The sequence below is a fragment of the Ranitomeya variabilis genome, chromosome 5 (genome assembly GCF_051348905.1).
Source record: "Ranitomeya variabilis isolate aRanVar5 chromosome 5, aRanVar5.hap1, whole genome shotgun sequence".
In the NCBI taxonomy this organism is placed as follows: Eukaryota; Metazoa; Chordata; class Amphibia; order Anura; family Dendrobatidae; genus Ranitomeya; species Ranitomeya variabilis.
In genome coordinates, this window is record NC_135236.1 from 272,827,005 (window position 1) to 272,837,921 (window position 10,917).

The 10,917-nt window shown below is 43.3% G+C and overlaps 2 protein-coding genes across 5 annotated transcripts in view; one reads left to right on the plus strand and one right to left on the minus strand.

Moving 5' to 3' along the window:
• The window catches only part of LOC143775780 (death-associated protein kinase 1-like), a 151,984-nt gene extending 148,184 nt beyond the window's left edge, over positions 1 to 3,800 (minus strand). The window contains exon 1 of the mRNA XM_077264324.1: positions 3,689 to 3,800. The gene's annotated coding sequence lies outside the window, so the exon portion shown is untranslated. The remainder of the gene's footprint in view (positions 1 to 3,688) is intronic.
• SCO2 (synthesis of cytochrome C oxidase 2) overlaps positions 1 to 8,248 on the plus strand; it is a 66,494-nt gene extending 58,246 nt beyond the window's left edge. For 2 of the 4 annotated variants that reach the window (XM_077264327.1, XM_077264325.1), the window contains exons 2-3: positions 2,705 to 2,808; positions 7,192 to 8,248. In XM_077264327.1, coding sequence (XP_077120442.1) covers positions 2,714 to 2,808; positions 7,192 to 8,005 — 909 coding nt within the window. In that variant the 5' untranslated portion in view covers positions 2,705 to 2,713 and the 3' untranslated portion in view covers positions 8,006 to 8,248. The other 2 variants (XM_077264329.1, XM_077264328.1) reach the window with 2 other exon arrangements.
• The last annotated feature ends 2,669 nt before the right edge of the window (positions 8,249 to 10,917 follow it).

Consider the following 10,917-nt stretch of genomic DNA (forward strand, 5'->3'; position numbering starts at 1 on the left):
GTTTATTTCCACATAAAGATACTACACACATTTAAAATCATTTAAAATTACTCCCAAGAGTAAATAGCTCCAAATGCTCTTATAGTTTGTGCAAAAATACACCTGGTTATACAAAATATTATCTATCATTAACAGAGCTGCTGCACAAAATTCAATTAATGATACTGCACATGCTGCATATCTTTAGTCATACATAAATTTCAATAAATAGGACCTTTAGGTTGGCGACCTTAATGTAGGGAAATTGTATCATATAATTTCAAACACTTCCCTTTTCAAGGACAGACATGAATAATACAGCAATCTCATAAATTATATCTGCCGGTGATGTATACCGGTGCGTTTGTGTGCACCTATTGTTAGACCTCCAGAGATGCCCATACATGAAACAATGTCAATATAGATCTTAGAGACCCATATGGGGGCCCAATTGTCAAGTGGTGTAATAGGAGAAAGTTGTATACTTCACCCTAGCCAGTCCTCTGCGGTCGCCCCCTGGTCCCTTACAGCGGCTGTGCAGTCAGATGGAGTTTTTTAGAAGCCCTGATGATACTGGCCCTGCATAGAGGCCGGCTGTTGGTCAGGGCCAAGGGGGAGTAGTTACAGCTGTTGGTTTGTATACTCAGACCAGTGACTGAACACGCAATGGTGCGGCTGATATGATTGAAACTGGAACGTTGTTGGAAGGAATAAAATTAATTTTCTCCCCTCAGCATTTGGCTAAGTACGGGCGCTGAGCAGGATAATAACGTTATTAATGTACAGACTAACACCATATCTGCACCTTCACCCCCCCAGCCTGTTTTCACCTTCATGACCAAGCCAAGTCTTAGGCTATGTGCACACGTTGCGGAAAGGTGTGCGGATTTTCCCGCACTGATTTTGGTAAATCCGCAGGAAATCCGCACTACAATTTACCGCAGTTTTTTCGCGGATTCCACCTGCGGTTTTACACCTGCGGATTCCTATTATGGAGCAGGTGTAAGCAGCTGCAGAATCCGCACAAAGAATTGACATGCTGTGGAATAAACAATGCAGCGCTTCCGCGCGGTATTTTCCGCAGAATGTGCACTGCGGATTTAGTTTTCCATAGGTTTACATGGACGGGCAGCACGGTGGCTCAGTGGTTAGTACTGCAGCCTTGCAGCACTGGAGTCCTGGGTTCTAATCCCACCTTGGACAACATCTGCAAAAGAGTTTGTATGTTCTCTCCGTGTTTGCGTGGGTTTCCTCCCACATTCCAAAGACATACTGATAGGGAATTTAGATTGTGAGCCCCATCGGGGACAGCGATGATAATGTGTGCAAACTGTAAAGCGCTGCGGAATATGTTAGCGCTATATAAAAATAAAGATTATTATATTATTACTGTAAACTCAGGGAAAACTGCTGCGAATCCGCAACGAGTGCACATACCCTAACAATTCTGAGCACTGCCACTTTATGAGGTAATAACTCTGGAACGCTTCAACGGATCCCAGTGGTTCTCGAAAAATTGGTTCGATATGACTTGTGTTTATTCGCGGAAAAAATCTGAAATGTCACAATTTTCACATTTTAAATTTTTATATCCTTAAATCAGAGATTTTTGTCACACAAAAAAGTTAATAAATAACATTTCCCACATGTCTACTTTACATCAGCACAATTTTTGAAACATTATTTTTTTGTTAGGAAGTTATAAGGGTTAAAGGTTGACCAGCAATTTCAAATTTTTCCAATAAAATTTACAAAACCATTTTTTTTTGGGACCATGTTACATTCTAAGTGACATTGATGGGCCTATATGACAGAAAATACCCAAAACTGATGCCATACTAAAAACTACACCCCTTGAGGTGCTCAGAACCATATTCAAGAAGTTTATTAACCCTTCAAGTGCTTCACAGGAACTGAAGCAGTATGGAAAGAAAAAATGAAAATTTTACTTTTTTATCACAAAATCTTTATTTTAGACCTCAATTTCTTTATTTTTCAAAGGGTGACAGGAGAAAATGAGCCCCAAAATGTGTTGTTGAATTTCTTCTGAGCATGCTGATACCCCATATTTGTGGGAAAACTACAGTTTGGGCGCACAGCAGAGTTTGGAAGGGACTGAGTGCCATTTGACTTTTTGCATGCAAAAAATTTGATGGAATAATTAGCGGACGCCATGTCATGTTTGGAAAGCCCCTGGGGTGCCTATCCAGTGGAAACCCCCCACAAGTGACCCCAGTTTGGAAACTAGACTCCAAAAGGAACATTTAAAGATGTGTGGGTGTTGTGAGCACCTTGAACCCCCAGTTGTTTCATAGAAATTTATAACATTGAACCGTGAAAAAAAAAAATGATATTTTTTCCACAAAAAAATGTTCTTTTAGCCTCCAATTGTTTATTTTCACATGATGATACCCCATATGTGGGGGAAACTACTGTTTGGGCGCACAGCAGAGCTTGGAATTGAAGGAGTGCCAGTAGACTTTTTGAATACAAAATTTGCTGAAATCATTAGCAGACGCCATGCCGCATTTGGGGAGCCCCTGATTTGCTTAGACATTGGAAACCCCCCACCAGTGACACCATTTTAAGTTCAAGTACAAGCTGCGTTGGGCCCTAACAGTACTAAGCTTCCAACCAGTAAGAGGACGCACCAAGAGTCTAGCTTATGTTCCAGGACCAATGCCGGAAGAGGCATTGATGTGCATGTCACATTCTCTCCTAACAGACAGAGGAAATGGTGGCGAGTCTCAGGAAAGCTGGGTTGCTGAACAAGGAGTCCCTAGTGTCAACACAAGCTGCTGAGGTGGGGACAGTTCAGGCAGAGCGGAGGTAAGACCTAGAAAGGTAGTGTGAAATGGGAACCATAGCCGAGGGGGTCTCTGCCCCATACTGTATGCCGCAGCCAAATGTACCTAAAGTTTGTAGCTAAACCGAACCTGGTGAACCAGACCCACGGTCTCCTGGTGAACCAGACCCACGGTCTCCTGGTGAACCAGACCCACGGTCTCCTGGTGTGTGTCACTAATCCTGGTCCCAAGGACGCAGATGTAGCAGAGGTTTCCAGCCCAGACGGGAGTAAACACTCGGCGGAGTGAGCGCCTGGCCTGTGTACGGAGAGTCGGCTGCACCTTACTGCAGTTATACAGGTACAAGGAGACTCCTGGTCTGTTAGGCCCCTGGATGTGTCCCATGGATGATGGGGCGGCTGTGCCAGGTGAATGCACAGAGCTTTACCTGCACCACACATTGGGCATATCTATTACACATGTGTGATCCTTTCTGGATAGTAAACTATATAGTATATTGATGCACGTTATTGTAAAAAAACAAACAACACAGTGATTAAAATAAGTGTCAGTCACAGGCTGCTGCCCACTAGCTGCATCAGTAACACTGGAGAAGCAGGCAGCCCTCCGTGACAGGTAAGAACAGGGGCAACACAATAACCGCATGCTGCGCGCATTCTACAGGTGTGCACAACACTGATCCGTGTCGCGTCTCCCACACGCTGATCTGCACTGACACCTGGTGGCGGCACACATCCACTGCAGCGCCTCAGCACAGTGCCCGCCTCCTCACAGCACGTGACTGGTCATATGATCATGACATCACGGAAGGTCCTTCAGCTCTCTCGTTTCTGCTCTGTGCCCTTATAACCTCCGGAGGCAGAAGAGCACGAGGTGAGTACACCACCGGGATAGCCACTCACCGATCACCCGGTGCGGACCCGGTTCTCGCCAGTCAGCTGTACTGGTCCACATGGAGATGTATGTTGCAGCAGGTTGGAGATTACCCTGCCAGGCACATAATGTCTGTGTGTGTGAGAAACTGAGGGGCGGGTTCATCAATCTGCTTTGCTAAGAGCACACTGACAACCAGTCACCGGATGGAGCCCCTGATCCCGGCGCAGTTCATTCATTAAAGGGGTTGTCCAGGCTCACTCTGACTGCAGACTTGTGGCTCCTCCTGGTGCTCGCTGTCAGGATTGCCTGGGCTGTATGAGTGCAGTCATGTGCGGACTAGACATGCGCCGCCTTGCCCAGTGCAGGTGTATTGTCTAGTCGGAATGTGGCCACAAGGATGCAGATCACAAACGTGGGCTCCTGGCGAATCCTGACAGTGCACCGTGAGCATTCACAAGTCTACAGTCGCATAGTGAGCCCCCAAGCCTGGACCTTAAAGTTTTCTTTGAAAAGTTGCAAAATTTAGACACAACTTGGATGTCCCCCAAAAGTATGCTGTTTTTGGCATTTTTATAGCAGTTTCTCCCAGCTCTGCCGTAGTGAGGAGTGATGCCACAGCTCGTTTCATTTATGTCACACTGCGTACCTCAGAAATCGCACCCCAGTACCTGACTGCAGTGAGATTTCTGGCATGTCGCACTGTGTCTCAGACTCATTCAGAGGCGTGCACCGCTTCATGGATCAGGACTGTCTGACTCCAGCACGAACAACTCTGGTCTTGATGAATTGGGCTCATGAAGCCAGCTGGGGTCAGTAGGGTGAAATGTGACTACCCGGGCGCGGTCTCCAGGTGAGAGGCCTGAGTGAGAAAAAATGTCGGCATTGTTCTGCTTCCCTCAGTGGCGCTACAGGTGATTGACAGGTCAATTCCATAGCGGCGCTGGGAGGGCCGGCTGGGGTCAGAGCTGGACTAGGCCCATCTCCTTATGGAGCCCAGACGGATCCTTACAGTACAGGTCCTTCTCAAAAAATTAGCATATAGTGTTAAATTTCATTATTTACCATAATGTAATGATTACAATTAAACTTTCATATATTATAGATTCATTATCCACCAACTGAAATTTGTCAGGTCTTTTATTGTTTTAATACTGATGATTTTGGCATACAACTCCTGATAACCCAAAAAACCTGTCTCAATAAATTAGCATATCAAGAAAAGGTTCTCTAAACGACCTATTACCCTAATCTTCTGAATCAACTAATTAACTCTAAACACATGCAAAAGATACCTGAGGCTTTTACAAACTCCCTGCCTGGTTCATTACTCAAAACCCCCATCATGGGTAAGACTAGCGACCTGACAGATGTCAAGAAGGCCATCATTGACACCCTCAAGCAAGAGGGTAAGACCCAGAAAGAAATTTCTCAACAAATAGGCTGTTCCCAGAGTGCTGTATCAAGGCACCTCAATGGTAAGTCTGTTGGAAGGAAACAATGTGGCAGAAAACGCTGTACAACGAGAAGAGGTGACCGGAACCTGAGGAAGATTGTGGAGAAGGACCGATTCCAGACCTTGGGGAACCTGAGGAAGCAGTGGACTGAGTCTGGTGTGGAAACATCCAGAGCCACCGTGCACAGGCGTGTGCAGGAAATGGGCTACAGGTGCCGCATTCCCCAGGTAAAGCCACTTTTGAACCATAAACAGCGGCAGAAGCGCCTGACCTGGGCTACAGAGAAGCAGCACTGGACTGTTGCTAAGTGGTCCCAAGTACTTTTTTCTGATGAAAGCAAATTTTGCATGTCATTCGGAAATCAAGGTGCCAGAGTCTGGAGGAAGACTGGGGAGAAGGAAATGCCAAAATGCCTGAAGTCCAGTGTCAAGTACCCACAGTCAGTGATGGTGTGGGGTGCCATGTCAGCTGCTGGTGTTGGTCCACTGTGTTTCATCAAGGGCAGGGTCAATGCAGCTAGCTATCAGGAGATTTTGGAGCACTTCATGCTTCCATCGGCTGAAATGCTTTATGGAGATGAAGATTTCATTTTTCAGCACGACCTGGCACCTGCTCACAGTGCCAAAACCACTGGTAAATGGTTTACTGACCATGGTATTACTGTGCTCAATTGGCCTGCCAACTCTCCTGACCTGAACCCCATAGAGAATCTGTGGGATATTGTGAAGAGAAAGTTGAGAGACGCAAGACCCAACACTCTGGATGAGCTTAAGGCCGCTATTGAAGCATCCTGGGCCTCCATAACATCTCAGCAGTGTCACAGGCTGATTGCCTCCATGCCACGCCGCATTGAAGCAGTCATTTCTGCCAAAGGATTCCCGACCAAGTATTGAGTGCATAACTGAACATTATTATTTGATGGTTTTTTTGTTTGGTATTAAAAAACACTTTTATTTGATTGGACGGGTGAAATATGCTAATTTATTGAGACAGGTTTTTTGGGTTATCAGGAGTTGTATGCCAAAATCATCAGTATTAAAACAATAAAAGACCTGACAAATTTCAGTTGGTGGATAATGAATCTATAATATATGAAAGTTTAATTGTAATCATTACATTATGGTAAATAATGAAATTTAACACTATATGCTAATTTTTTGAGAAGGACCTGTATATTATCTCTAAAACACCAGAGCATTTCAAAGAACAATATACCTGCCTGCTCTTGTGCAGTAAAGTCAGGATCTAATTCTTACTGCCTGTGTTTCAGGCAGCATAAATCAGATGACAGGTTTCCTTATAAAGGGCTCATCCAAGCTCTGAAAAACCAGAAATAAAAACACTAACTCCAGATGTCAGTGACAATTGCATAATCATGGCTGGAGGAGCACCGGAGTGGATCATTGGAGTGGTGTTTATCTTTTTATTTTACAGTGTTGCTGTTTAATTCATTTTCTGGAAGTCTGATAACCCCATTTAGAGGTTAATAGCCCCATCAATTAAAGGGATGTTCTCAAGTTGTAAAGTTATTCCCTATCCTCAGGCAATAGCTTTCAAATTTGATGACAGTTCTTTAAAGGGGTTGTCCAGTCTAAATTAATAAGTCTGCGTTCACTGAGTCGCTCTATACAAGTGAATGGAAGTGCCCACTAGATGACTTCTGCCCGCAAGTATGAATGACGCATACATTCCCGCTGGTCCCAGCTCAGAAACTGGCAAATCCCTGTAGCACACAGTGCGTTTACTGGGAGGGGGGATTCATAAACCTGCAGTCACACAGTTGCAGACTTACAATTTAGACTGGACAACCCCTTTAAGGTTTTTAAAGAGTCCCCTTTATGGTTTACATTGCTTGGTTCTGAGCATCCAGCCACTGTTAGAGATGCATCTGTGTAGAGAACAGAGCATTGTAACCAATAACGTGGATATCATGTATACAGGAGAGGCAGCTGATGCGTAGGGATGCCGACTCAGATCCATCCAATCTAATATCCTCATGCTATCAGCTTTAAGACCTGGATAATCTCCTCCATGAAATGTTCTGTGTGATAACACCGATATCTTCTTCTCTTTAGGATGCTGCGGCATATACAACGTATTTGTCCTTTCCTCAGTGAGGCGGTTTTACTCCCAGCCAGCGCAACCCCAAAGGACTACAGAAACGGAATAAAATGTCTGACCCATAAAAGAGGCATATCCACCTCTCCCACATTACAGAAATCCCAGCCACCGGGCTCCTCCAAGGCGCCAATATCATTACGAACAAGGCTGCTTGTTAGCTGCATTATTGGCGGAAGTGCGGTGGGAATCTGGCAATATCTGCGATGGGAAAAACAGGAGAAGAAGAAGCTGGAGCGCATTCAGCAGCTTCGCACCTTAGCAGTGGGTCAGGGAGACTTCAGCCTTACTGATCATAAAGGCGAGCCTTGCTGTAAGAAAGACCTAAGAGGTAATTGGGTGTTAATGTACTTTGGCTTTACCCATTGTCCTGACATTTGTCCAGATGAACTGCAAAAGCTGAGTTCTGCAGTGTCCCTGCTGGACAAGGACAGCACTCTGCCCAGTGTGCTGCCCGTCTTCATTTCTGTGGACCCAGAGCGTGATAATGTCGCAGCACTAGCAAAGTATGTTAGTGAATTCCATCCACGTCTCAAAGGGCTGACCGGCAACCAGGAGCAGATCAAGGCGGTAGCCCAAGCCTATCGTGTGTACTACAGTGCAGGGCCCCGTGATGAGGACAACGATTACATTATCGATCACACCATCCTCATATATTTACTTAATCCTGACGGACTCTTCACAGATTACTATAGCCGGAGTAAAAATGATCAGGAAATAGCAGAAAGTGTAAAGCAACATATGAAGACTTACAAGTCAATATTCAGCTGACTGTGATCATAAGTGCTGTCTCTGAAGCGTACCCTTTCTCTAATTCTCACTGGTCAAAAAAATTCCAGGGGACTTCAGTTTTGGGCTGTCTTTGCCCTCTTTCTATTTCATATTGCTATTTTTTATTTTTTTTTACAGTTTAAATTAACTGCACTTTTTTGTACTTTGAAATCCTAATATCATGAATCATGCTATGCTTCTGGATGAAAGATGGCAATACAATAAATGACATTATTAAGGCTGTCAGCACATGTTTTCTGTACATGTAAGGGCTCAGGCACACAACTACAGGTGCTTCTCACAAAATTAGAATATCATTAAAAAGGTAATTTCTTTCAGTTCCTCAATACAAAAAGTGAAACTCATATATTATAGAGTCATTACAAACAGAGTGATCTATTTCAAGTGTTTATTTCTGTTAATGTTGATGATTATGGCTTACAGCCAATGAAAACCCAAAAGTCATTATCTCAGTAAATTAGAATACTTTATAACACCGGCTTGAAAAATGATTTTAAAATCTGAAATGTTGGCCTACTGAAATGTATGTTCAGTAAATGCTCTCAATACTTGGTCAGGGCTCCTTTTGCATCAATGCAGGCAGTGTGGCATGGAGGCGATCAGCCTATAGCACTGCTGAGCGGTTATGGAAGTCCAGGTTGCTTTGATAGCAGCCTTCAGAATATCTGCATTGTTGGGTCTTGTGTCTCTCATCTTCCTCTGGACAATACCCCATAGATTCTCTATGGGGTTAAGGTCAGGTGAGTTTGCTGGCCAATCAAGCACAGTGATACTGTTGTATGTAAACCAGGTATTGGTACTTTTGGCAGTGTGGACAGGTGTCAAGTCCTGGTGGAGAATGAAATCTCCATATCCAAAAAGCTTGTCGGCAAAGGGAAACATGAGGTGCTCTAAAATTTCCTGGTAGACGGCTGCGCTGACTTTGGTCTTGATAAAACACAGTGGACCTACACCAGGAGATGACATAGCTCCCGAAACCATCACTGATTGCGGAAACTTCACACTAGACCTGAAGCAGCTTGGATTGTGTGTCTCTCCACTCTTCCTCCAGACTCTGGGACCTTGATTTACAAATGAAATGCTAAATTTAATCTGAAAACAACACCTTGGACCACTGAGCAACAGTCCAGTTCTTTTTTTTTTTTAATTGGCCCAGGTATGACGATTCTGGGGTTGTCTATTGGTCAGGAGTGGCTTGACACCAGGAATGCGACACTTGTAGCCCATGTCCTGGATACGTCTGTGTGTGGTGGCTCTTGAAGCAATGACTCCAGCAACAGTCCACTCTTTGTCAATCTCCCCCAAATTTTTGAATGGCCTTTTCTTAACAATCCTTTCAAGGCTGCGGTTATCCCGGTTTCTCGTGCACCTTTTTCTACCACACTTTTTCCTTCCACTCAACTTTCCATTAATATGCTTGCATACAGCACTCTACGAACAGCCAGTTTCTTTAGCAATGACCTTTTGTGGCTTACTCTCCTTGTGGAGTGTGTCAATGACTGGAAATCTGTCAAGTCAACAGTCTTCCCCATGATTGTGGAGCCTACTGAAACAGACTAAGGGACCTTTCTAAACGCTTAGGAATCCTTTGGAGGTATTTGTTAATTATTCTAATTTACTGAGATAGTGACTTTGGGGTTTTCATTGGCTGTAAGCCATAATCATCAACATTAACAGAAATACACACTTGAAATAGATAACAGTTTGTAATGACTTTATATAATGTTTCACTTTTTTGTATTGAAGAACTGAAATAAATTAACTTTTTGATTATATTATAAAGGTGCTTCTCACAAAATTAGATGTCTTCATGAATAAAAACATGACCGCATTGGATACTTTCAGAGCTGCGATCTGGCTGCAAAAAACCCCCAAACATTTAGCCAAAAGGCGGATGGGTATCATTTGAGTTGCACTGGACCTTTACTGAAGACTATAGAGACCACGTCATATGTGACTTATGACCAAATTTCTGAGAGTTGGGTTTCTGTAAAGGTAGTATCTCAACCCAGTTCACAATCATTAGATGTGATGTCGCTATACAATACAGCGTTCTGTCAAATTTTAGCCATATCCCTATGCTTATTAGTGAGCTTAAAGGATTGTGTTAGAGACGACGGCTATTAGGACACCATCTTAGGCCTCATTCAGATGTCCGTGTTGTATATGTTTTTTTTTTTTCTTCACGTAACCACTAAAATCTATTTCTCTGTTCACATGTCCTGGTTTTTCCCAGACACAGTGTGTGTCTCTGCAAAGCACTCAGACATTTTTTTTTTTTCTGGCAGCACTGATGAAGGATGGCCAATTCAAGTCTATAGGTCCTTGAAAAACACGTTCAGCATACAGGTGGAAAACGGATGGCATCTGTGTTCTGTCCTTGTTAAACACTGCAAAGTATAGGAGAAGCTTTGTCATTTATTTTATTTTTTTTTATCCATCCATGAAAAACACATGCACAACACTTTTGACACCGGTACTATTTTTTTCTCTTATGTGTCTAAACAGAGACTTGTAAATGAGGCCTTTTACTATATGGATGTCATAGAAGGGAGACTTAGAAGATAGAGGAAGAAATCAATTTAGTGAGTCCATGTAGTACTACATTCCCCCTGGTGCAGAAAAAACTATGAGCACATTATCAATTTTACTAAAACATGAGTGAACATCCATATTTGTTCCAAGAATCAATCTTTGACTGTCAGAAAAACAAACTAGGATTAAAAACAAAACAGTGTCTCACTTGTTCCAAAATTTCTTTTGATCGTGGCATGATGCCTCATTTTAAGGCAGAAACATTACTGTGTCCAACAGTTATTAGGTATATGAAACTGAAATAGCTGTTGCAAAAAAAACAATTTTTATAAAACATTAAGCTTAAGATTAATAGG